The 27,783-nt window shown below is 38.2% G+C and overlaps 1 protein-coding gene across 3 annotated transcripts in view; it reads left to right on the forward strand.

Moving 5' to 3' along the window:
* The window catches only part of APBA1 (amyloid beta precursor protein binding family A member 1), a 458,099-nt gene that overhangs the window by 253,939 nt on the left and 176,377 nt on the right, over positions 1-27,783 (forward strand). For all 3 annotated transcript variants that reach the window (XR_008400662.1, XM_053702520.1, XM_053702519.1), the window contains exon 3: positions 19,240-20,426. Coding sequence is in view for 2 of the 3 variants with exons in the window: in XM_053702520.1 (XP_053558495.1) it covers positions 19,290-20,426 (1,137 nt within the window). In the remaining variant the exon portion in view is untranslated. The remainder of the gene's footprint in view (positions 1-19,239; positions 20,427-27,783) is intronic.

A 27,783-nucleotide genomic window follows, 5' to 3' on the forward strand; every position in this document is an offset into this window, starting at 1 on the left:
TCATAAATTCTGCCAGGGTATGTAAACTTATGAGCACAACTGTATATATGTGTGTGTGTGTATGTATATATGTATATATATATAGATATATATATATTTATACATACACACACACACACACACAGTGGGTATTGAAAAGAATCAACCTCCTTTTAATATAATCACATTTTGTTGCTTTGCAGCCTGATATAAAGACAGGCACCGTTTTTGTTTATCCAGTTGTAATTACTTAGTGCAACGTATAACATCCAAGTGAAAGATAAAGCACCAACATGTCAGGTAGAAATAAAGACAATTCAAAAACAGTATCCCTGAGTTGGAAATAGGATCACCCCCTCCTAAAATTACTTGTAAACTCAATCAGGTGTAGCTAATCACCTTTTCAACGGCACACACAAAGCCATTTGATCTTTTTATTATTATCAGGTATTTGTAGAGCGCCAACAGGTTCCGCAGCGCTATGAACATGGGTTGTATATAAAAAAAAAAACGATTTCAGGGATCAAATGGGGAGAGAGGGTCCTGCCGAGAGTTGCACTGTTGTAGTCGGCTCTTATGAAGGTGAACTCCAAACAGCTGGGCTCATAGGCTTACATGCTATGGGGTTTTAGGGGATAGCAGTGGAGATAGGAAAGTTAGTGTAGGTTGTAAGCGTCCCTGAATAGTAGAGTCTTCAGGGAGCACTTGAAGCTTTTGAAACTAGGGGAGATTCTTGTGGAGCGAGGCAGAGAGTTCCATAAGATGGGAGCCAATGTTGAGAAATCTTGTAGACGGGAATGTGAGGAGGTAACAAGAGAGGTGGAGGGTAGGAGATTATAAGCGGAGCGAAGGGGACGGGAGGGAGAGTATCTAGAGACAAAGTCTGAAATGTAAGGGGAGGAGCAGTGCAATTGAGGACTTTGTGTGTCAGAGTGAGAATTTTGTGTTTAATCCTGAAGGCAAGAGGAAGCCAGTGAAGGGATTGGCAGAGAGGTGCGGCAGATGAAGAGCGACGTGCAAGGAAGATGAGTCTGGTAGAGGCATTCATTATGGATTGTAAAGGAGCTAGGCGGCAGCTAGGTAGACCAGAGAGGATAGAGTTGCAGTAGTCGAGGCGGGAAAGGATGAGAGAGTGAATTTAAATCTTAGTTGTGTCTTGTGTAAGGAAATGTCTAATTTTAGCAATTTTTTTTAAGGTGGAAGCGGCAGGCTCTAGCCAAGGACTATATGTGAGGAGTGAAAGAAAGATCTGAGTCAAGTGTGGCCCCAAGACATCTGGCATGTGAGGTTGGGGTAATGATGGAGTTGTCAACAGTTATAGAGACATGGGGGATGGAGATTTTGGAAGAAGGGGGGGAAATAAGGAGCTCAGTTTTGGAGATATTTAGCTTGAGGTAGTGAGAGAGACAGTTAGTGACACAGGTTAGCAAGGAAAGAGAGAGTTCTGGTGCAGAGAGTTAAATTTTAATATCGTCGGCATACAAATGATAATGAAACCCGTGGGACTTTGTTAAGGAACCTAGTGAGGATGTGTAGATTGAGAAGAGAAGGGGACCGAGGACAGAGCCTTGCGGTACCCCAACAGAAAGAGGTAACGGGGCAGAGGATACCCCTGAGAAGGCTACAGTAAAAGTATGGTTAGACAGATAGGATGAGAACCAAGAGAGAGCTGTGTCAGTGATGCCGAAGGATTGGAGGGTATAGAGCAAAAGAGGGTGGTCGACAATATCAAAGGCTGCAGACAGATCAAGGAGGATTAGTAGAGAGAAGGGGCCTTTTGATTTTGCTGTAAGTAGGTCATTGGTAACCTTAACAATTGCTGTCTCTGTTGAGTGAAGGGGGCAAAGTCCAGATTGCAGTGGGTCAAGGAGGGAGTTTAATGTAAGGAAATGGGATAGACGTGCATATACTAGCTTTTCAAGAAGCTTTGAGGCAAGAGGTAGTAGGGAAATAGGGCGGTAGTTGGATGGGGAGGTTGGATCGAGAGAAGGTTTTTTTAGGATAGGTGTGACTAATGCATATTTAAGAGATGTGGGAACTATACCAGTGCTGAGGGAGAGGTTGAAGATGTGTGTGAGTATTGGGGCAAGGGTAGAACGAGGGAGGGGAGTAGTTGTAAGGGGATGGGGTCAAGGGGACAGGTAGTGAGGTGAGAGGATAGTATAAGGACAGAAACTTCATCCTCTGTAACAGGGGCAAAAGAGCTAAATTGTATGGCTATGTGGGTTTTGGATGATTGTGAGCTTTTGAGGGGGTGGGAGACCGGTAGTATGTTGAGAGCTGATTTAATTTCTGATGGAGTCAATTTTGTTGTTGAAGTAGCTGGCTAAATCTTGGGCTGAGAGAAACGTTGTGGTGGGAGGTGGAGAGTATTGAATCTGGAGAACAGATGTTTTGGGTTTGAAGAAAGAGTAGAGATAAGAGTGGAGAAGTAATGTTGCTTATATAGATTAAGGGCAGAATAGTAAGAGTTCAAGATGAACTTATAGTGAAGAAAGTCAGCAGAACTCGAGATTTCTTCCAGTGTCGCTCAGCAGTGCAGGAACATCTGCGTAGGTACCATGTCAGAGGAGTATGCCAGGGCTGAGGATGGGTGTATGTTTTCCGAGCTATGGTATGTGGGGCCAGGTTATCAAGGATCAATGTAAGGGTGGAGTTATAGGGGCAGATGGATTCATCAGGACAGGAAAAGGAGGGGATGGAAGAGAGAAAAGGTTCGAGAGCGCTAGCGAGCTGTTGCTGATCTAATGACTTGATTCTTCTGTGAAGTTTAGTGTGAGGGGTAGAAGGAGGGAGAGTTGTAGAGAGGGAGGTGATGGTACAAGTGAGAGGAGGTGGTGGTCAGAAAGAGGAAAAGGTGAGTTTGTGAAGTTTGAGATAGTGCATCGATAACTGAAAATCAGATCAAGGGAGTGACCATCTTTGTGAGTGGGAGAGTCAGTCCATTGTGACAGGCCAAAAGAGGAAGTGAGTTGTAGAAGTTGTTTGCAGAGGAGGCAGAGGGATTATCAACAGGGAGGTTGACGTCGCCGAGAATGAGGGCAGGGGTATCCGAGGAAAGGAAGTACAGTAGTCAGGCGGCAAAGTGATCTAGAAATAGAGTTGCGGAGCCAGGGGGGCGGTATATGACAGCAACGCGTATAGAGAGGGGAGAGAATAAGTGAATCATGTGTTTCGAATGAAGAAAATGTGAGGGAAGATAAGGGATGTATTTGTTGAAAGGTCCAACGAGAGGAAAGTAAAATACCAACACCACTTCCTTGTCTATTGTCAGGCTTAGGAGTGTGGCTGAAGTGGAGACCCCCATGTGACAGTGCAGCAGAGGAAGCAGTGTCTGAAGTAAGGAGCCAGGTTTCTGTGAGAGCCAGATGATTGAGAGAGTGGGAGATAAAGAGGTCATGGATAGAAGTGATCATTGATTCAACTGTGATCAGTTGTGGGCATAATAAATAGCTTTCCTGGAGCTTCTCAGTCACAGGTAGTGTAACTGAAGCCAACAATTAACTATTGGTTGCAAGGCACTGTCAAAAGATCTCCGGGATAATGTTGTGGACAGGCACAAGTCAGGAGATGAATACAAGAAAATATCAAAGGCTTTATCAATGCCTAAAAGCACAGTGAATTATATTCTTAAGAGGTGGAAGGTATTTGGTACAACACAGACCCTTTCTGGATCAGGACGTTGCTCCAAACTGGATAAAAGAGCCAGAAGGGAACTGGTCAGAGAGGCTACCAAGAGGCCCACAGCAACTCTGAAGCAGTTGCAGGAATTTATGACAAAGAGTGGCCATTGTGTGCATGTGACAACAATATCACAAATTCTCCACAAATGTGGCTTGTATGGGAGGGTTCTGAGGCCACATGGAAAAAGATGTTATGCTCAGATGAGACTAAAATTGAATTATTTGGCCTCAACAATAAAAGATATGTCTGGAGGAAATCCAATACAGCTCACCCTCCAAATAACACCATACCTACAGTAAAGCTTGGAGGTGGTAATATCCTGTTATGGGGGTGTTTTTCTGCAGCAGGCACTGGAGCACTTGTCAGGATAGAAGGAATAATAGATGGGGCAAAATACCGTCAAATTCTTGAGAAAAATCTGCTGCCCTCTGCCAGGAAGTTGTCAATGGGAAAAAGGTTTACCTTCCAACATGACAATGACCCAAAGCACAAAGCAAAAATGACCACACAGTGGTTGAAGGAAAAAAAGGTTAATGTCCTTGCATGGCCTAGTCAGAGCCCAGACTTAAATCCCATTGAATATCTGTGGCATGACTTGAAGACTGCAGTCCACAAACGGTCACCATCAAATGTAACAGAACTGGAGCAGTTCTGCAAAGAAGAGTAGGCAAATATTGCACAGTCTAGATGTGCAAAGTTATTAGAGACATATCCCAACACACTAAAGGCTGTTATTAAAGCAAAAGGTGGTTCAACAAAATACTGACACAAGGGGGTGATCCTTTTTGCAACTCAGTGATTCTGTTTTTGAATTGTCTTTCACTTGGATGTTATAAGAGTAATTACAACTGGATAAATAAAAACTATGTCTGTCTTTATTTCAGGCTGCAAAGCAACAAAATTTGATTATTGTTAAAGGGGCTGATTATTTTCAATATCCACTGTATATGTATGTATGTGTGTGTGTGTTTGTGTATGCGTGTATGTATGTATGTGTGTGTGTGTGTGTATATAAATATATATATATATATATATATATATATATATATATACATACATTTATTCTGAAATCCAATCTTTTTAATTAATATATTTTTTAAATAAAATTATCAAAAATTACTACCCCCCCACCACCACCACCACCACCTGTAAATAAGTATCAACATTTTCTGCCTGTGTTATTGGTTTGGTCTTTGTGTTCTAAAATGCAGATAGCAGTCTATATATTTATTTATTTTTAACAACAGGGCGGAGCCAGCAGCCGAAGCAGCAAGACGTGTTCTAACAGAGCTCCTGCTGCTGGATCAAATAAATTACCATATTAAGTTTGATAAGGAGCCTTATATCATATCATCTCTATTGATTATGTCCTATTATTCTGGGCAAACACTATAACTCACGGGAATAGGATATTTGCCACTGCAACAGCTCAATTAACTTTTTGGCCTGAAGAACCGGCTATATGAGATAAGCCGCCATCTTTGGTGACATACATGCACTATAGCTACTATTGGAGATATCTCTTTGTATTTACTACCACACACGCATCAGACTCATAATGGAGGACTTCACCTATACAGTGATGACCCTTCTGACGGAGTTTGAGGGAAAAATCACCCACCGATTTAATGACATTAAAACTAAGAGTGCAGGAGAGTTTCCTGTGGGAGGAGCGTGAAGGTGGAGGTGCACGCTCCAGCTCACCTGTGTTGTGTGAGCGATAACAGCTCTAAAAACTTTCCCAAGCCACAGAGCCTTATTGCGAGGGGTTCACTGGGACAGCCCTTGCCGGAGGACGTCGAAATGGCTATAGGAAACTCTCTGATTCCCATAAGGCTGAGTGGGATCAGCTAAGCTACAGATCCTCAAGTTACCTTTTTCTTCTTTTCTCAAAGACTGTGCGATAAACGTTTAAGAATTGCCGGTGTAAAGTATACGACAAGTCCAGGAGGGTTCACCTCACAGAACCACCGAGAGAGCTGTCGTTCAATTAAGGGGCAACACAAGACCTAACCCTACCCAAAAACGACTCCCCGGCAAAACGAGCAGGAGTGAGAGTCGAGGAGCTGGAGTCGGAGTAAGAGTTGCGGCAACCACACATCTACGTACCTGCATCTCCAAGGCGGCCGGTGGATCCAGAGGAGCAGCTGTCCGAGCACCGTTTCCCCCCCCCCTCCAGTAAGCCGGCGAGTCGCTCTGACGTCAGAGCGCGACGCTCAAAGCGGGTGTGTACGAAGCTGTTGGAGGGCTCTGCAGCGTGGCCTAGAACGCCAAGACCTGGATAAAGGTGCGCTCTAAGAGAAAATCGCCACCAAGGAGCAGACACGACAGGCCGTGAAGTCGAGGGGGGGGTAAGTATATAAGCAGACAAGTACAGAGTTATACTACATGGTGGGCAACTGTAAAGCAAAGCATATATTGAATGACATAAGGAGTACCGGCGGAGCTATTGTGGATGTGGTGGTGTGTGTTATGCCAAAGAAATATTTAATTAAGGAGCCTAGCTGGAAGTTGGACTTATTATTCCGACTGTAGGTGTATATACCTGCTGGAGTGGCGATACCTCTCAGAAAAAAAAAAAAAAAAAAAGTTACTTTCCACAGCATGTGCAAGGCTGCCTGAATCTTGCTCTTTTCTGTATGAGGCAGCGGTCATATAATAAGGGGGAATATTGAAATGACTCCTATCACTCTAAGCACAGTAACTTTCAAAAAGGACATTATATGCATATTTTGACTGTTGATATTTTCTTTTTTTTGCTATCACATAAACTGCCATATCTGAGTTTGGTAGCACGTAGGTCCTGGGCACTTAAAAACAGTACATAACAAAGAGGTTATTATATGTGTAAATGGACTGATGTTATACTTGGTCAAATTTTAACTGCTAGAGATACTTGATATAATAAGCTCTATTAACTCTTACTGGTATACCTTTTTTCTGTCAAAGAAGATAGAGCTAAATTGTGCTAGTTAGCAGGCCTTAGAAAGTAAACTAAAGGTGGTATACACTCTAGCAGATTACCCAGGTGTCTGTTGGCTGATAACAACCCCATACTTTGTGGTTGAAGCAAACATAATCTAGGGTGCATTTCTCTTAAGAAGGTCACAGGAGTAATTATACCACCAGGCATCAAAAATCAAGCTAAAATAGTCTACATTTTGGGACAGTCGCATTATTACTCTTAGAAAATATTTCCTGAATTCACGCTGTTCTGGTTAAACCATGCGTAGTATAAAAGTGTATAAAGGGCGAATGGAGTGTGAAATGTCTTAAAAGAGAGTTAAAACTGTATATGTGCACACTCTGAAGTCAGGTAACAGTGTTGTCCCAAAAGTAATTGGCTTTTTATGTTGGCTCTGGTAGTAGATTTCTTGTATAGTTAAGGGTTACATTGTGCCTGAAAGGGTGAAAATCCAGATAGATCTTTTAATCCACATTTTCTGGCTGGATTAGCTCTAGAATAGTTTTCACATAGAAAGCGCAACACAGAGGTTAAAGCTGCAGTCCAGTGAGGGATTTTTTGCTGTGATGCAATATAGAGATAGCTTACCATCACAGATTCTGCCAATTTTTCTCTGTTAAGGTAAATAGAGGTTAAGCAGGAGAGGTTGCTTCTATATAATAAATGGAGAAATATATGACAAACCCCAAAAATAAATCTCCAGCCATGCCTGTAAGGAAAGATAAAAAACAAAAACCCCTACAGGAAAATATACAAGAAATTTCCTTTAGAAGTACAGATTTGAGTGCGGAAAAACAACTTACTACGAATCAGCTGGCAGAACTAATCCTGCCACAATTTGAGATAATAAAGGGGGAGATCTCAGAGATTTCGAGTGAAATTAAACAATTTTCAAATAGATTGACAGAGGCAGAAACCCGAATTTCGAATATAGAGGATAGACACTATAATCAGGAAGTTGTTCTGAACACACATTCAGAAGAGATTAAGACATTAAAAGCTAAAATTGAAGATCTAGAAGACAGGTCCAGGAGGAGTAATGTGCGTGTCATAGGACTACCAGAGTCCAGAGAATTTGAAGACCTCCTTAAATTTAGTACCCTGACTTTACCTAAACTTCTTGGCATACAGGATGCAGAGGGAGGATTACAGGTAGAGAGAGCACACAGGGTAGGCGTGGTAAGACAGTTAAAAGATGGCAGTACTCGACCAAGAATGGTCATGATTAAATACTTAAACTTCCAAGATAAAGTTAAATTATGCAAAAATACAGACAGATACAGACACTGACTATAGACACCAAGCAGATTCTATTATTTCAGGACTATTCAATAGAGACCTCGACAAAGAGGCGTGCAATGGCACCATTCTGCTCAGGTCTAATTAAAGCAGGGTTGAAGGCAACTATTAAATACCCAGCGAAAATCACGGTACTGGGCATGGATGGTGTCATCGCACTAAACACAATCGAGGAGGCAAAAGATTTTTGCAGAGATAATAATATAGAGGTTTAAGTAGATTTTAAAGAATACGGCAATCTTAGGCTTTGGAAATTAAAATGGTAATTTGGTCAGTAATATGGGGTAGGGGGGGGAGGTATCCAGTGGTTCTTTTTTTTTTTTTTTCTCTCTTCATATCGTCATAGTCAATAAACTTCAGAATAAATGAGTAACTCATTAAAATTAATCTCATGGAATGTAGGGGGCATAACATCACCCAGTAAGCGAAAGAACATTCTAAAGCTAGTAAAAAAACAACACCCTGATATCATTTTGCTACAAGAATTACATCTTAAAAAAGAAGAGATAGGGAAGCTGAAGACAAAGTGGCTAACTGAAATAATCGCCACACCTTGTGAAAAACGCAAAAAGGGGGTTGCAGTTATGCTGGGCAGTGGTCTAGCATACACGATAACTAAACAGGAATTAGACCCAGGCGGCCGATATATAGTTTTACAACTGAAAATAGATAACAAGATTTGGACAATATGTAACTTATACGCCCCGAATAACTGGGACTTTCAGTTCTGGGAGAAATTGACAAAAGTTATATCCCCATATATTGGGCAGAATTTAATTATAGTAGGAGATTTTAACAGTACAATGTGCCCTGACCTAGACAGGCTTAGAGTCAGGAGGAGAGCAGCTAATAATAGGGAAGCCAAATATTTACAGAATTTTGCACGGGTGTTAAAATTGAAGGATGTTTGGCGTATTCAGCATCCAGACAATCAAGAATTCACTTGCGAATCGAGTGCTCATAACAATTTCTCCCGAATTGACATGTTCTTAGTAGATGAAGACATCATGAAAAACCATATTGAGTCACAAATTGCGGAGATTATACTTTCTGACCACGCGATAATCGGTTTAAGAATTGCATGGAGCACTCTATCCAAAAACAGTTTTAATACTTTTCGCTTTCCTCAATATATGTATAGAAACTTGCAATTTGCAAACTGGCTGAAGCAAAAATGGAGAGAGTACTCCACACAGAATAGGGACTATATAAACAAAGTTGAGGTATTTTGGGAAGCAGGCAAAGCGGTCATTCGGGGGCAAGTAAAAGCCTACATGATTAAAAGAAATAAGGAAAACAAAGCAAGAGAGACGCAATTAGCAAACCAACTTAAAAATAAATACGCGAAGTACCTCAGAACTCCCAATAAAGAGAACTGGGATCTATATAAAGTAGCCAGAACTGAAAGGGAATGCTTTCTGAAAAAGATTGGGGCATACGAAGAGCTGAGGAACAGGGCAATATTCCAGGGCAGTCAGGGTATTTCAGCTAAACATCTGGCCAGACTGGTTAAATTTAGGAGAAAATCAAATCATATTTTATCAATCAGGACTGAGGGGAAACTTGTTAGTAACAAAGATGATATTGGCAAAATATTTTTTGAGTATTACAGTAATCTTTATGCAAGGGAAGAGGTGAATGAGGAGCAAAAAGAGCAATTCTGGCTGGGTCTGGATATCCCCCAAATTTCGCAAGAAGCATTACAGTCTATTAACGCTCCTATTACCGAAATAGAAATTTTAGAAACCATAAAAAAATCTAAACCAAGCAAAGCCGCAGGACCAGACGGTCTTCCGGCAGAATTCTATAAAATTCTGGTTGCAGAAATAACGGGTACCCTAACTAAACTATTTAACCAATATTACCTTCAAAAAGACATGAAATCTAACTATTTCTCTGACTCTATAGTTACCCTAATCCATAAGAAAGAGAAGGACCCCACAAATGTAGCATCATATCGTCCGATTTCCCTGCTCAACCAAGATTATAAGTTATTAATGTCTCTAATCGCAGAAAGGCTAAAAAAATTTATCACGGATATTATTCATACAGATCAGGCTGGGTTCATTACAGGGAGAAATGCAGTTAGAAACATGCGCAGAGTTCTTACTACCCTAGACTATCTCCATCGGGTCGACCAGGATGCGGGGAACAGAATTCAGGGGGAAGATATGGCCTTACTTACCGTAGATGCCGAGAAGGCTTTTGATTCTATTATTTGGGACCATTTAATAAACTCATTGAAGAAATTTGGTTTCTCTGGCGCTCTGGTCGACCTGATCGAGTTAGTATATAACAAACCCAGGTCTCAACTTCTCATCAATGGCGAATTATCACAAAGTATTACTCTAGGTAAAGGAACACGGCAGGGGTGTCCACTCTCCCCATTACTTTTTGATATCGCATTGGAACCCCTAGCCATACATTTAAGAAAGACTCTTCCTCCAATCTTTGTAGGGAATCAGAAGGTGTCTGTGGCTCTGTATGCAGACGATCTATTAATATTTTTACAACATACAAAGCAGTCCATACCATGCTTAATGAAGTTATTAAACATATTTAGTTCCTTCTCAGGATATAGAATAAATATTAATAAATCAGAAATTCTTTGGATCAAAAAAAAATAGAGATAGCTACTCTGACAATTTCAAGGAAGTACAGCACATCAATTATCTAGGCATAAAGATTAGCCAGAACCCAGCAGCATGGTATCAGCTTAATTTCAAAGAACCATTCCAGAAATTACAAAATGACTTAGCTAAGTGGAATCTATATTACCTATCCATTTCAGCCCGTATTAATGTTATTAAAACCATTATTTTCCCAAAATTCCTGTTTCTGCTTCAGAACTTACCTCTCTTATTACATAAAAAAGACATTGATAACTATAATAAGGCCTGTGCTCATTTCATCTGGGGGAAAAAGACTTCTCGTATCTCGTTTAATAAATTGTCCCAGGATAAACGGTTTGGAGGTTTTTCGTGCCCAAATATGAAATACTATAACCTGGTCTCCCTGGTCAAATTTGGGGTAGACTGGCTTACCAAATCAGAATATGTTACCTACTATGAACATGAATCTGAATTAATTAAACCTTTTAATCTGCAGGCGGTGCTTCACTGTCCATATAGAAAACTACCAAGCAATATAAGCAGATTAAGCACAATTACAAATGTAGTGATCGCATGGCAGAAATATTGCAAAATATTGGGGATAGAATTTCAGACCTCTAGATTACTACCAATCACTGGTAACCCAGCCTTCCCACCAGGACACTGCAATAGTATATTCCATAATTGGGCAACTAAAGGCCTGATTTATATATCACAACTGAAGGAATCACTTGCGGGGTATGTCAGGTCCTTCGAGAACCTTGCACGTGAATATAACTTACCATCCCAACATTTCTTCGCATATTTACAGATACGTCATTTTATAAATGACTATGATAATCGGTTTAGTATGCACTGGGCGCAATTAAATATAGAGACAGGGATAACTCTTTACAAAGCGGGTATCAGAACTATATCAACTTGGTATCAACTCATTATGAGTAGAGAAGGAGCAGTGCATATCAACCAGTGCAAGCAAAGATTTGTAATCAATTTTCCTGAGTTGCAGGACAACGATATAATGGACAGCATTGAAAGAACAAGAGAAGCTACAGACAGAACCAACTTAAGAGAATCACAGTCTAAGGTAATAAACAATTTTTATCTAACCCCAGCCAGAATTGCTAAGTGGTCCCAAGCACAGGTATTGTGTCCCAAATGTCAAAAAGCAAAGCCAGATTTACTGCATTACTTCTGGACGTGCCCAAAAATCTTACAATTTTGGAGTAAAATCCAGTACTGGATTAACAGAAAAGTTAAAGACAAGTTAGAATTACAGGCTAAACATATACTATTTTTGTACCCATCACAAAACAAAGGTGATAGACTCCTCATAAATTTAGCAATCTTGATTGCTAGGAACCAGATATGTAAAGGGTGGAAGCATAGAGATGCTCCCTCAATCACGGAATTTTTAAACGCTATGAGAAGCCAGATTATGAGTGAAATAATAATATTGGATAAAGCAGCAGAGAAACAAGTTAACTTATTTTTAAAAAAATGGAAAAAATACATCCAGGGAGAATCGATAATAGTTCAACAGCAGATTCTCTCACCATTTCAAAATTCCATTCCCTTTTTAGAATTAATCTTAGACGGATCTTTACCGCCAAACTGGGTTTATAATAGTTAAAGTTTGAATTGGTTTTTTTTTGTTTTTTTTTTCCTCCCCCCTCCCTACCCCTGGGATGTAAGAATTTTTTGTTTTAAGTTTTTGTGTGTGAACTCTTGAGTACAGCTTAAAATATATCTGGAAGGACAAGTTCAGTTTTTTGTTAAGGGTCAGGATTGGTCCAATAACTAGACATAGTAGAAGTACCCAAGAAATAGGTTAAGGGACAGTGTAAAACGTTCAAGGGTCAGGATAATTACATTATATAAATTCACTTTGTTTTTACATAGGAAACAAAAGAATAAAAAGAGGCAAAGCCAGATTATCTTTATTTTTACTTTACATTCGTATGCATTGTGCTGTATTTCCAGTTCGTACAGTATAGATCTGGTATGTTACATGTAGGAATTTTTTTTTTTTTTTTGAGATTTCATTGTTCATTTATATGCTTATATCTCATTGTTACTCTGAAAAGAAATGTATTGTATGTTAAATCTACCAAAAACAAACACAAAATGTATAATGTGTCTTTATCTTGTATTTCTAACTTTGCCTCAATAAAAAAAATTATGATTTAAAAAAAAAAAAAACTAAGAGTGCAGGAAGACCAGAGACATGTGTAGATCCAATGGAACAGCAACAAGCTAAAGAGCTAGAGGGAAAATGTGCCGGCAGCCTAAATACAAATGGGTCCCTACTAGTTAGATCACCTCACCCGCTCCTAACCTTCCCTAAGGGGGATGCGGCCGACCCCCGGGAGATGCAGTCTGAGGAGGGAGTGAGCCTAGATGAGAGTGGGAGGTGGCTGATGTCCTCTCCCCATCGTGTGCGGAGCAGTTTACTGGGTGCCGTTGTCCATCAGAGTGCTTCGAATTAGCAATGTGCAACCGTGAGTAACCTATTTTCGTAACCTAACAGGCTGGAATGGCTCCATACTCACTAGATCAGGAGTCGGGTAGTAATCCCGCAACTGCTCCTGCATACGACCTGCATGGCAAGGACTATGATAACATAGTACACCCTGATAGTGCCTCCCAATGATGACTTTCGGTCTGAAATGCATTTATTTGTTTGTACTCATGTTTTGAAGAGGTGGGAGTGAGGTACCTATTGTCTGTATACTGGTATAATACTGTATATTATCAAATTATATACTTTATCTATCCTGTGTATAGTCGGTCAGCTAAGTTTTTAATAGACAGACTTGACCTGATATATAATCACCTTGTGTATTTTTTCTCTTTCTTTTTTCTTTTTTTTGTGAATGTTTGCACAATTGTTTTACTAGCTCTCCATCTTACGTTGGATAGCTCTTCAGATGATGAGCCACTATTCTGAGGATTGGGGAATTATACTCTGTTTCATGAGCCTAACTAATGCTATCATGTTTTGCTTGTTGCACCTAACATTAGTCTAATGTCAGTTGTTATCTTCGCATGCTTAAATATGTCTTGCTGCTCTCTCTGAGTACAAAGGTTTAGTTAAATATGTTTATATCCATCTCAATACATAGCTATCTTGTCCTAACTAAACTAACCCCTAGTGACACACTGCTAATTGATTATCACTTGTTAACATTTAATATTTATTTTAAGTCTATATGGTGTTTAATTACTCATTTATCCTAATATTCTGCAGAACAGTTTCTTCTTTATATGCTTATTGTTTGATGTATGAGCAATGCTATCTAGCTCTATGTCTATTTTCTCCTGTTAAGTGTAGTCAGTCCACTGGTCATCCATTACTTATGGGATATTAACTCCTCCCCAACAGGAAGTGCAAGAGGATCACCCAAGCAGAGCTGCTATATAGCTCCTCCCCTCTACGTCATACCCAGTCATTCTCTTGCACCCAACTAATAGATAGGATGTGTGAGAGGACTGTGGTTGTTAAACTTCTTCCCTGTTTGTAGTTTATTCTGGACAGAGGAGAGGTCAAAAAGCATCTGCTACCTCTCTCTCTTTTTGGCTTCGTAGTATAATACGTTTAGCCTATGAGACTGCTGGACAGCAGCCTCCTGAAAGAATTACAGCTCATTCTACGAGAGCTGTGGCTTCCACGTGGGCCTTTAAGAATGAGGCCTCTGTTGAACAGATTTGCAAGGCTGCAACTTGGTCTTCTCTTCATACTTTTTCCAAATTTTACAAATTTGACACTTTTGCTTCTTCTGAGGCTGTTTTTGGGAGAAAGGTTCTTCAGGCAGTGGTTCCTTCCGTGTAAAGATCCTGCCTGTCCCTCCCGTCATCCGTGTACTTTAGCTTTGGTATTGGTATCCCATAAGTAATGGATGACCCGTGGACTGACTACACTTAACAGGAGAAAACATAATTTATGCTTACCTGATAAATTCCTTTCTCCTGTAGTGTAGTCAGTCCACGGCCCGCCCTGTTTTTCATGGCAGGTCTAAAATTTTAATTAAACTCCAGTCACCACTGCACCCTATAGTTTCTCCTTTCTCGTTTGGTTTCGGTCGAATGACTGGGTATGACGTAGAGGGGAGGAGCTATATAGCAGCTCTGCTTGGGTGATCCTCTTGCACTTCCTGTTGGGGAGGAGTTAATATCCCATAAGTAATGGATGACCCGTGGACTGACTACACTACAGGAGAAAGGAATTTATCAGGTAAGCATAAATTATGTTTTTTTTTCTGTTCCCATATACCAGGGCTATAGTTCCAGTCCTTAGCATATTTGCACATATGTGCCTCCATACCTATTCATACACTGGGATTATACATCCTGTAGTTTAGACACGGATTGAGGATTTACTATACACATTATACTGAGGTTTTATATGTTTGATTATTTTATTACTGCCTAATACCAAGTTCTGAAAGTAGACGCTTAACATTATAAGGTTTGAAATGTTACATCTAGAGAAATGTAAGCCTTCCTGGGTATCCACTAGCTCAGACTATTTATTACTACATAGGTTACATTGCCCGCTGTATTGTATACGATTGCATGATAGCTTTGAATCACGTTGACTGCTCCCTTAAGCCTAATTAATAACAGTTAATGTTAGATGTTTCCAGTACCCCTTGTTACCTATAGGGGCTATGGCAAAACAACTTATTCACAATCCCCTAATTAAGTATTATATAGTTTGAAAGTGCCTACCTACTCCTTAACATTTATATTAGTTGCATACACCTAGAGGCATAATTTGCACCTATCTATAGGCCCAAGAATCAGATAAAGGGTATGAATGTCCCTATGTTATGTTATATGATCACTTTATCATTTTTCTGCTAGATTAAGGCTCAGCAGCTTGCAACCTACATACAGTCCATTTTTATGTTAAGGGGTAGGGTGCAATGAGTGTACTATGTCTAGTTTACTTCAAATATGAGCCTACTTTTATATACCAATATCCTTAAAAGCAATAAGAGTATAGCATAGCATCCCCACCACCTAGGAAGCACTCTTGTGAGCCGTAATCTCCGGTCCTCAATGAAATTCCCTAAGCTACGTATCTATATCCCATGGATCTCTGTCACGTCGGAATCAGTTGGCAATGCTACCTGTAAAGAATACATTGCAAGCCTTATTATATTTATATTTCTAGATAATTGTACTCCCTATGCGTAGGTTATTATTAGGACTGTTCCTGTTAAGCCCCTCTCCTCCCTTTCCCGCCAGTACTTATTGCCTGTGGGTCATACTCCTACTCCCTTTACCCACATCGCCTATAGCTGGCATTTCTCCAGGAGAGGGGCACATGCCCTCTGTCTCCCATATATATTAGTATCCCCCCTTGTCCATAACTTTGTCAGGAGTTACCCTACTTACTTCATACACAAAAGCCTAGAGACCCAAAGCTTTACCGGACAGTCACCCTAACTGGCTCCGCCCCCCTCCCCTTTTCTTATTTAGTGCAGCTCTGGCACGCTGAACTTCCCCTCCCCGGAAAACCCATGATGCTAATCCCCCATTTTGCTCCAATTAGTTTAGAACAGATAAACTATTGTAGGGTTACCACTGCAATTAGGGGACCATTCTTATCCTTACCAAGTGACAAGTTAAAAACCGAGGTTTCATTATGATATGTTCCTGCCACCCATTTTTGTCATACACTAATTTAATTTCTGGTTAATCCTAAATATTATACACTCTATGATCACAATCTCAGACATAGTGTTATTGCCTGTCTCAGTAGCTATGCTCTTTCTATTGCACATACTATATAATAAAAGTCTTCACCCGTTTGTTGATAGCACTGCTGCGGTTTAGATATGGTGCTTATAATGTCAAATGTCAATTATTCATTGCTAAAGCTGCAATTTGGAGGATGCCGCCTGTGCTTAACCCTTAAAATACACAGATATAGTAGGATACAAAACACTAATTGCTCTCCCAAGCAGCCAGTGTTATCCACTAAGAACAATGAACAGATTTTTAGGCAGTAAGTCCTCCCTTGAAAGTGATATGCATAACTGTCTCTCACTCCTTATCAGTCATATGATTACCTGTGAGCTGTTAATCCGACTTTTAACAATGAATAGTTCAAACACTCCGGTCTTGTAGCAGTAAAACTTAGCCTTTATTGGATACAAAGTAAATAAAAGTTCACAGACCTTGGTGTTGTTGGTGCATATAACAAGTGGTGTTAACCTGTTCCCCCGACCCCCTTAGGCGCGCCACCAGATGCGTTTCGCCATAGATTTATCGATGGTCTGGTGATGCGCCTAAGGGGTCGGAGGTACAGGTTAACACCACTTATTATATCCACCGACAACACCAAGGTCTGTGAACTTTTATTTACTTTGTATCCAATAAAGGCTAAGTTTTACTGCTACAAGACCGGAGTGTTTGAACTATTCATTGTTGAAAGTCGGATTAACAGCTCACAGGTAATCACATGACTGATAAGGAGTGAGAGACTGTTATGCATATCACTTTCAAGGGAGGACTTACTGCCTAAAAATCTGTTCATGGTGCTTATAATGGCAATATTTGTATTTCAGTGTTTTAGCTCAAGTCTATTTCTTGTTTGAGAATTGTGTCATCGCTATTACCAACTTTGATATGTGTCTAGACATATGTTCTGTTTTGATGTTATTACTTATTACCTCAATAAAAATTATCTTTAAAGAAAAACCAAAAAAAAAACCTATTCTCTCTCAGATTACAATACTGTACTATCTTTCTGAAGGTACTATGTATACAAAAGTATTACAAATGATATAAAACTACCTTTAGGTGATATGCATAAACGTTATGACATGTAAATATTGCCCAAATGACATAAGATATGTTGTTTACACTTTTTCCCATCCCCTCTCCAAGTTGTCCCATTTTACAGATGCAAATAAAAATCCTGTCCCAAGCAGTATATATATATATATATATATATATATATATATATATATATATATATATATATATATATATATATATATATATATAAACTCATTAATAGAGATTGGCAGATGATTCAGAAAAAAAAGTATAAAACAATGGATAATAGACACAGTTATTTCTTCTAGACAAATGTTGCATGCTTCAGAACAAATTATTTATTTCCATTGTTTCAATTTATTTTTCAATCTGAAAAAAAAGAGTAAAATAAAGATCTGCTTATTTTCATACACATATTGTGTATTCTGTGTTTGTCTATAAAATAGAAATTTTAAAATTTTCTTTAATCTGTAAAAATTGATATATATGTTTTGTAAAACAGAGTCATTCCTGAGAGCAAGGGCAACAGAATTACATTATTGGTGGAGGATATTTTGGTATCCAGTCTGTCAGCATGTCAAATTGTAAAGTGTTTGTTTGGTGTTACCAATATTTATTTATATAAATGGCTTGGATTCTTTTTGAAGCTTAATTTATATTGGTCTGTAATAATCAATTTTGCAATCGATATACTGTAAGAGCTAGTAATAGCAACTCTAACCTCTTTGAAATTAATATGAAACAGTGCTCCTTTAGTACAAAAAATGTTAACTTAAAGTAAGCATAAAATAACAGATTGTGTTAAAAAATAGCAAGCAACTTACTTGTTTTGTGTGTGTGTGCAAAACTCACACTTAGAAATTCTCAGTGTATCCACTACTTCCAGGGAGATAAGAGAGCTGACATTACATATCTTAAAGGGACACTGAACCCACATTTTTTTCTTTCGTGATTCAGATAGAGCATGACATTTTTAAGCAACTTTCTAATTTACTCCTATTATCAAATTTTCTTAATTCTCTTGGTATCTAAGTTTAGATGCCGGCTCATTTTTGGTGAACAACCTGGGTTGTTCTTGCTGACTGGTGGATAAATTCATCCACCAATAAAAAGTGCTGTACAGAGGTATGCACCAAAAAAAAGCTTAGATGCCTTCTTTTTCAAATAAAAATAACAAGAGAACAAAGAAAAATTAGCCGGAGTAAATTTAGATAGGAGTAAATTTAGATAGTTGCTTAAAATTGCATGCTCTATCTGAATCACAAAAGAAAACATGTGGGTTCAGTGTCCCTTTAATATATGTAATGTCAGCTCCCTTATCTCCCTGGAAGTAGTGGATACACTGAGAATTTCTAAGTTTATTATCAACAATGAATTAACTTGCTGGGTTAGAGGTATTTTTAGTTTTCCCTCCAATTTTTAGAGCTTCCAAATTGCGTGCATGTATTCTTAAGTATCTTGTTTTAAAAGTTGCTTTTCTCATTGCATAAAGGTCAATTCTGTCTCCCTGGCTACCGTCTTTTGTGTTTGTGCCCATGTGCATTAAAAATTATATCAAATACATTACTTAGATTTGCTTTCATGTCCTATAGAATCTTTACATTCCTCATTGCTTATTAGTGTTTTAGCTGTGCATTTCTTGCTGACATTCCTTAATATTGGCTTGTTCTATGCATGCAGTGATTCTATCTGTAACCCACAGTTTCCTGTGATCTCCTAATTGTATAGTAAATAGAAAAGTAAAGGTGAATACTCTTAATAGATATTAGTGGATTTTTTTCAGTGGTATAATATTCCTGGGGGCTTTCTGTTTACCATATTACTGGATTTGAGTAGTTTGATGTGAATAGTTTGTGTTCTTTATATCACCTCTCCTTAACATTTTTATTTTTTTTAAATATATTTCAGCAAGAAGCAAGATGTTGATACTATAAGTATCTAGCACAAGCAAATCTGCCATGAACCACTTGGAAGGATCTGAGGAGGTGGAGGTGAGTGATGATACTGGAAATGCAGATGTAAATGAATCAGTGGAAGCTGACCTTGAACACCCAGAAGTGGAGGACAGGCAACATCAGTATGCGTCACCTAACTCACAGCAGGATGTACAAGAAGAAGAAGGAACTCTTGAAAGATCAGCTAGCACAGAAAGTGGCTTCCACAACCACACAGATACAGCTGAAGGAGATGTAATATCAGCCCAGGGAGAAGGATATGATGCAGACCGAGCTCAGGATAATGAGGATGAGAGTGCATATGCCATACAGTACAGGCCAGAGGCAGAAGAATACACTGAGAATGCTGAGGCAGAACATGGTGAGGCTCTGCACAACCGGACTCTTCCCAACCATTTACACTTTCATGATATGGATCAGGAGGAAGTCATAAATGCTGCATACTCTGGTTATGTCTATACCCATCGGTTATTCCACAGGGGGGAGGATGAGCAATATAGTGAACCTTATGCTGAATATGGACTCCAAGAGCATGTCTATGAGGAAATAGGAGACACGCCTGATTTGGACATCAGAGAGGGTCTTCGTTTGTATGAGCAGGAAAGGGAGGAGGCTGACAATTATCGTAAGGAAGCACTTGGAGCACGTCTCCACCATTATGATGAGCGGTCAGATGGAGAGTCTGATAGCCCTGAGAAGGAAGCAGAGTTTGCACCTTATCCAAGGATGGACAGCTATGAGCAGGAGGAAGATATAGATCAAATTGTGGAAGAGGTCAAACAAAGCATGAGCTCACAAAGTCTAGATAAAGCAGCAGAGGACATGCCTGAATCTGAGCAAAATTTAGATATTGCTGAGCCAATTAAGGGCGGAGGAGGAATCCATATAAATAATGGGACTCTGTCATCTTGTTCCAAAAATGCAGCCAGTTCAGGGGAGGTTATCCAACGTTATAGCAAAGAAAAGAGGGATGCAATCTCACTGGCTATCAAGGATATAAAGGAAGCAATTGAGGAGGTAAAGACAAGGACAATTCGATCCCCCTATACCCCGGATGAGCCAAAAGAACCTATTTGGGTGATGAGACAGGATGTCAGTCCTACAAAAGATTGTGATGACCAAAGGCCACTAGGTGGAGATGTAAGTATGTGTAATCAGTTGCATGGTTTTGCACTTTGCTCAAATATGTTTTTTTAGTAAAAGGGTTGATTTCCTTTCTCTGTTTTAATATGAATTTCACTGTGCAAGATTTACAACAGGTTATCCTATATTTTCATCAAATTATTTAAATCAATAAGGCTCTTTTTTTGTCTCAGTTATTGTTTTGTTACATATAACAGTATAATTTGAGTCCTTGTGTACCTATGTTCAGGATTAGGTTTTAAAAAACATGTTTGTAAACTACATATTACAACCATTACAACTGCAGTATATTTGTTTGCACGGCCATATAAGATATTGTATTTACATAGAACATAAAATGACAGGTATTGCCAGAATTACAGGTTCTGCCTTTATGAAGCTGTGGTATTTGACTTACAATTGGATCCAACTATTTTATCTGACTTCAGTAAGCTCAGAATCAGCACCAAGGACAGCGACAGTACAAAGCAATTCCTTGTTAACCTGTCACACTCTCGCTGACTGACTGTTTTTCCCCTTTATTATTTTGATACAAAAGAGGCTACAGTACATAGCTGCACAATATATTGCAGCCTCCCACTGGTGTTAATCTATCATATTAGAGGCCATGTTGAAAAAGAAATAGCTTTTGCAAATTTTCATATCTCCTGCACATCTCTCTCCCTTGTTCTGTTTCCTCTTCCATTGTCTCTTTGTAGCTTTTACTCTCAGCCTTATTTCTTCCCATCTGTGATTATAAATCTTTCTCTCTCACACCTCTCTCTTTATGGCTCTTTCCTATTTTATTTATTTATCCTTTTTCACACCCACGTTCATGTTTTCATCCTTTTTTCTTTTCTCACAGTAGTCACATCAGCAATCCAGAACAAAGTTTAACCAGATGTCCCATCCAATAGGATATGTCCTCCTTCCTAACTGTTGTAATTTATAAGCAGTTTATAACTTACAGTCTTATTGTGAAAACATCTGAATTTTCAAAGGTACTATAGTACTAAAATAATAATACTGAAAATAATATTTATTTAAGAAGAATCTACATTAGTACAGGCTGTCACAATTTTACTTTAGAAATCTGACATTTGGATGAATTATGAGTTATTACTAGATGCAGATGGTAGAACCAAATTCAATAATTTTACTGAAAGTGTTTTTGTTTGAAGAACCATTGACAGTCGAAAGGGAAGCAAAAACTGCCTAATAGATTGCAAAACAAAATATTTTGACAGCTACAAGTGTTACCACGTTTTGCAGTGTTTCCTTAGAAAAACAAATACAAAGAAAAATATGTTTCCAGGGTGTTAAAGGGGCATGCAACCAATTTTTTTTCTTTCATGATTCTGATAGAGCATTCTGTTTTAAATAGCTTTCTTATTTATTTATTTTATCTAATTTGTTTAATTCTCTTTGTATCATTTGTGTAAAAGAATACCTAGGTGGGCTCTAAAGCTGCTGATTAGTGGCTGCACATAATTTGCCTCTTGTCTCTGGCTTTCAGCTAGCTCCCAGTATTGCAACAAAGGATACCAAGAGAATGAAGCAAATTAGATAATAGAAGTAAATTGGAAAGTTGTTTAAAATTGTATTCTCTATCTAAATCATGAAAACAAAATATGGGTTTCATGTCCTTTTAAAGGGATATTCTAGTCAAAATTAAGCTTTCATGCTTCAGATACAGCATGCAATGTTAAGCAACTTTCTAACTTACTCCTATTATACAATTTTCTTCGTTCTCTTGGTATCTTTATTTGAATAAGCAAGAATGTAAGCTTAGGAGCCGGCCCATTTTTGGTTCAGCACCTGGGTAGAGCTTGCTGATTGGTGTCTAAATGTAGAAAAAATGGTAATAGGAGTAAATTAGAAAGGTGCTTAACATTGCCTGCTCTATCTGAATCATGAAAGTTTAATTTTGACTAGACTATTCCTTTAATCTTGGTTTTATAGCTATAGCTGTCTGAACAGGAATTTAGATGCTTCTAAGTTGTGTTTTTTTTGTTTTTGTTTTTTTGAATAATTATTATACTGTACTTAAAGGCACAGTCTACAACATAATTATTATTTTAAAATATAGATAATCCCTTTAATTACCAATTCCCTGTTTTGCATAACCAACACAGTTATGTTAATACACTTTTTACCTCTGTAATTACCTTGTATCTAAGCCTCTGCAAACTGCTCCCTTATTTCAGTTATTTTGACAGACTTGCAATTTAGTCAATCATTGCTGACTCCTAGGTAACTCCACGTGCGTGAGCACAGTGTTATCTATGTGAGTGAGACATATGAACTAACACCCTCTAGTGGTGAAAAACTGTCAAAATGCATTTAGATAAGAGGCGGCCTTCAGGGTCTAAGAAATTAGCATATGAACCTCCTAGGTTTAGTTTTCAACTAAGAATACCAAGAGAACAAAGCAAAATTAGTTCTAAAAGTAAATTGGAAAGTTGCTTAAAATTACATGCTCTATCTGAATCATGAAAGTTTATTTTGGACTAGACTGTCCATTTTAAAATAAAAAATAAAAAACACACAAAAAGCAAGTTTTAGGTTCACAGGGTTTCTAGTGCCTTTTTTAAAAGCAGCTTTTAATATCATGTATAAAAGGGTTAAGCGGTATTGCCGGAAAAATTACAACAAATATTTTGATGTAAGAACAAAATAATTTAAGAAATGTGTGTGAGGCCTCGATTTTTTTTTTTTTTTACTTTATTTTGCATATAGAAGAAAATATTTTCAAGATGACACATTATTCCAGGCTCCTGGACCGTTTTTATATATCCTTTTTTTAAAAGCATACTTAGGTAGATTAAGGAACATGCACATGACTATATAGCTACAGTATTTGCAACAATGTTGGTAAAAATATTTTACCTGTAGTGCTTAACATATGCACTCTCCTGGGCTACTTGGGTATACTATTCTACAAAGGGTATTATGTAAATTTGATAATAGAAGTAAATTGGAAACTTTTTTAAAGTTAAATTCTCTAGCCAATTAAACATTTATTTTGACTTTTATGTCCATGTAAAAAAAAAAAATACAATAGAACTTCATAATCAATATATATATATATATATATATATATATATATATATATATATATATATATATATATATATATATATATAATAAATAGCAATATCACTGAATTTCAAATGAGCAGTAGATTTTTTTTTCAGACAAATTTAAAAATGTCCTCCTATCCCCTTCCCATGTGATAGCCATCAGCCAATCAGACTCATATGTATTTAGTCCATTTCAATGGTTAAACACATAGCTCTGCAGGGTCGCTAGTGATAAAATGACATGTTCTAACAAATGAGAGCAAGTCATTTTTTATTTTTTTTTGCTATAATGACCCTTTAAGGAAGAACACAGGATTTAAGAATGATAAAAATACGTATAGACGAACCTTCATGCATCTCTGTTTATCTGATCACTTACTCCTGGGTAAACTCTTTTTTGCATCAAGACTTTAAAGGGTCACTCAAGTCAAAATTTAAATTTTGTGATTCCGATAGAGCATGCAATTTTAAACAAATTTCTAATTTAGTTTGATAAACAAAATGTGCAGTGTCTTTTTATATTTACACTTTTTGAGTCACTAGCTCCTACTGAGAATGTGCAAGAATTTACAGAATATACATATATGCATTTGTGATTGGCTGATGGGTGTCACATGTAGGGTTGCCAGGCATCTGGTATCTAACGGACAGCCCGGTATTTCCATTAGCTGTCCGGTAATATCTTTTAAAAAAAATACTGGACAAGGCTACCTTGCCTGACAAAGAAACCTTTTTTTCCCTTACAGAACAGTTGCAGTGAAGCACTGGGGAGAGAGTAGAGCTGATTACTGCAGCGCTCCATACGAGTGACATTTCAATCACTTTGGAGGATGAGTAACTCAGCACAGCAGCCGCTCTTTCTGACCCTGCTGGATGTGAGTGACATTATGTCACGTGATACCGTAGTTCAGCGCGGGTGCTCTCTACCTAGGAACTGGGAGTAAGTTATGCAGACTTTCCGAGTCTGCGAGTGAGGGAGATTTACAGCCTGCCAGATTGTAAAAGCTAGCCAGGTTAACCCTTCACCATGAGGTAAATTGTGTATGCACTTAGCAAGAGTGAAAATGTATATATATTTATATATATATATATATATATATATAACACGATAACAATTTATCCCACAAGGAGAATAAAGCGCTGCACTCACCGGTCTTCATAAACAAGTTCAAGTTTTAGTATTCTTCACATCAGTATCAGCATAATAATGTACATTATTATGCTGATACTGATGTGAAGAATATTAAAACTTGAACTTGTTTATGAAGACCGGTGAGTGCAGCACCTTTTTTCTCCTTGTGGGATATATTGTTATCGCTATATACACTGCACGCAGCACCCTGGCGGATGTGGCCTTGTTACAGTGAGTGCACCTGATCTGAATGTTTTTATATATATATATATATATATATATATATATATATTTATATATATATATATATATATATATATATATATATACACAGTGAAGGAAGGCACTCACTGGTCTTTAATTCAAAAGAAAACTTTTAATAAGCGTGACGTTTCGGGGACACACTCCCCTTCCTCAGACAACAAACAAACTACAAGTGACTGAACATATAAAGCCAAACAAACCCCTCCCAGTGAAAATTGCGCCAAAACTGTTACCATAGTGATCCTCAACAACATTCTAATCATGTGATGAGTGTTACTCATTATTATTGAATCAGCCTATGTAATATCCACATTCATATATATAAGAGACATATTAAAAGTCATACTAGGCATTATGTCAAAACACATGTGAACAAACTTCTATTATAAAGCAATCTATACATATAACCATATATAGTGAACAGGACAGACAAGTATAGTGAAACCATAACATATTAATAGGTCAAAAAATAACATGTGAATCCTCCTACTTTCAAAGTAAGTGAAGTGCATAAATAAATATCTGTGTGTCCCCTAACACATATATTGTATCTCTGAACAAGTGTAATGGTGTTTGTATCGAAGTGTATGTAAAATGTGTGCATTGCCAGCCCCCTGGAGAATCTGAATACACCAACTAGTTAAACAATCTAATCAAAGAGTGTCACTATTGGTAGATGTCATAGGCAGAGTTACCAGATCATAGCATGTTCAAAAAATGGCGTACTATAAAGTTTAATCATATAGCCTTATGTGGCAAAGATAGGATAAGACAAAGCGATTGTACATGCAATCTGAGGCTAATGTATCTAACCAATACTTGTAGAATACACAATAACGCATCTCTATCAACTTATGCAGGACCCACCTGATAGGCAAATTACTTGTAAAACCGTAGCACAAACACAGCATGCCTGGGATGACAGCGTGGCCGCCCGATGTGTGTCTGAGACGCAAACTGCAGGCTCAGTGTGATGACGTCATTGGACTGCATGTGAACTAAATACCCGGTAGTCATAGTGATGCTACACACTGTTTGACTGAATCCGGCAGCAAGAAATGCCCTTACTGGCACAGCCCAGCACTACCCTATACATGTAAATTCTATGCTGAGTCAGAATGACTCCAAGCAGTCTACATTATATTGCAATTGTATGCCTACTATATGGGTAAGTCCCTAACTATGGTCCCTATAAGCCCAATCGTATTAGCCTAAACAATACGTGTCAGCGTGTCAAAATAGAACAGAATGAGCCAAAATTGTTGTCATATATAGTACACGTAATGAGACAAAAAGATAAGTGTACCAAGTGCACTAAAATAGATAAACCAAACACTACCTGTAAAATAAAAATCGATAACCAAATCAAATACATAAATCAATAAATAAATATAAATAAAATAGAAGCAGTGAATACACATAAACTTAAAATAAAATAAAGTACAATACAGAAAAAAATAAGATAAAGTAAAATGAAAATATAAAATGAAGTAAAATAAGATAGAATAATGTAAAATAATATACACTAAAATAATAATAAAATCTAAGGCAGAAGAACACAAAGAGAACCAAGATCCCCCCATGTGATAAAGAAAAAGAAAAAAGAAAGAGAAAGAATCCAGAAAACAGAGGAAAAGCTGAGAAAAAAGGAGAAAAAGAGAACAAAATAGAAATAAATAAATAAAAATCAGAAAAAATGCAGAGAGAGAAGGATAAGTAAGAGGGAGAAAAAACAAGATAGCAGAAAAAAGGAGGTAAGATGTAGAAATGAATGGATCATCAACTCTCATAGGTGGAGCTCAAAATGATAAAGTCATACAATCTGTCTTTTGATCTGTCTTTTTCATATACATCCACTTGAATTCCATGGAGTTCTACAATTGTTCATAGGAAACAATGCCAGTCTAAGTTCACATTCAGTCCCTTCGGGCGTAAGGTGTTGAGACGAAAGATCCACTTGGATTCTACTTGCAATAGTTTATTGTCCCGGTCCCCACCCCTAGAGGGAATGGGGACATGGTCTATGAGCTTAAATCTTAGATCCTGTACGTTGTGCCCACTAATTGCAAAGTGGTGTGCCACCAGTTGTTCACTCCCGTGGTTTTTGATGGCTGTTCTGATGGCCGACCGATGATTTGCCATGCGGGTGCGGATGTCATCCACTGTTTTCCCTATATAGAATAAGCCGCATGGGCAATTGATTAAATAGACCACATATGTCGTGGTGCAGGTCAGGTAATGCTGTATCTTAAAGGTTACATTTGTATAGGGATGATGGAATGTGGCCCCCGGAATCATCACATGACAGGTAGTGCAACCACTGCACCGATAGCATCCCTTCTTGTTTGAGGATAGCCAGGTTTTTTTGTCATAGCAGTGTTTGGGATCCGTTATCACCAATTGGTCTCTCAAATTGCGGTTTCTCTTGAATCCCACTCTTGGACTGTCCCATTCCCTAAATGGGAGACCTGTATCATTCTTGATGATATGCCAGTGGGTCCTAAAACACTGTCCTATGTTCTTTACATCTGGGCAGTATCTGGTTACAAATGTCATCCTTCGAGTATCATCTCTTGTGTGTCCCTCCTTGGGATCTTCCTGTTCCTTCATGCATTCCAAGAGAGAGTCCCATTTGTAGCCCCTAGCCAAAAATTTCTTTGCCATTTCTTGTAACTGTATTTTCATGGCCTCAGAGTTACTGTTGTTTCTGTTTACTCTTGTCATCTGGCCCCGTGGTATAGCCTTTAGTAGTGAAGTAGGATGGCAACTGTGTGCGTGTAATACTGAATTCCTATCTGTAGGCTTCTGATATAATGTCATTCCTACAGACATGCCATCTCTAAAGATACATAAATCCAGGAACTCAACCCTCTCTTCACTGCAGCTCATTTTGAAC

This window comes from Bombina bombina, chromosome 2 (assembly GCF_027579735.1).
Source record: "Bombina bombina isolate aBomBom1 chromosome 2, aBomBom1.pri, whole genome shotgun sequence".
NCBI lineage: Eukaryota > Metazoa > Chordata > Amphibia > Anura > Bombinatoridae > Bombina > Bombina bombina.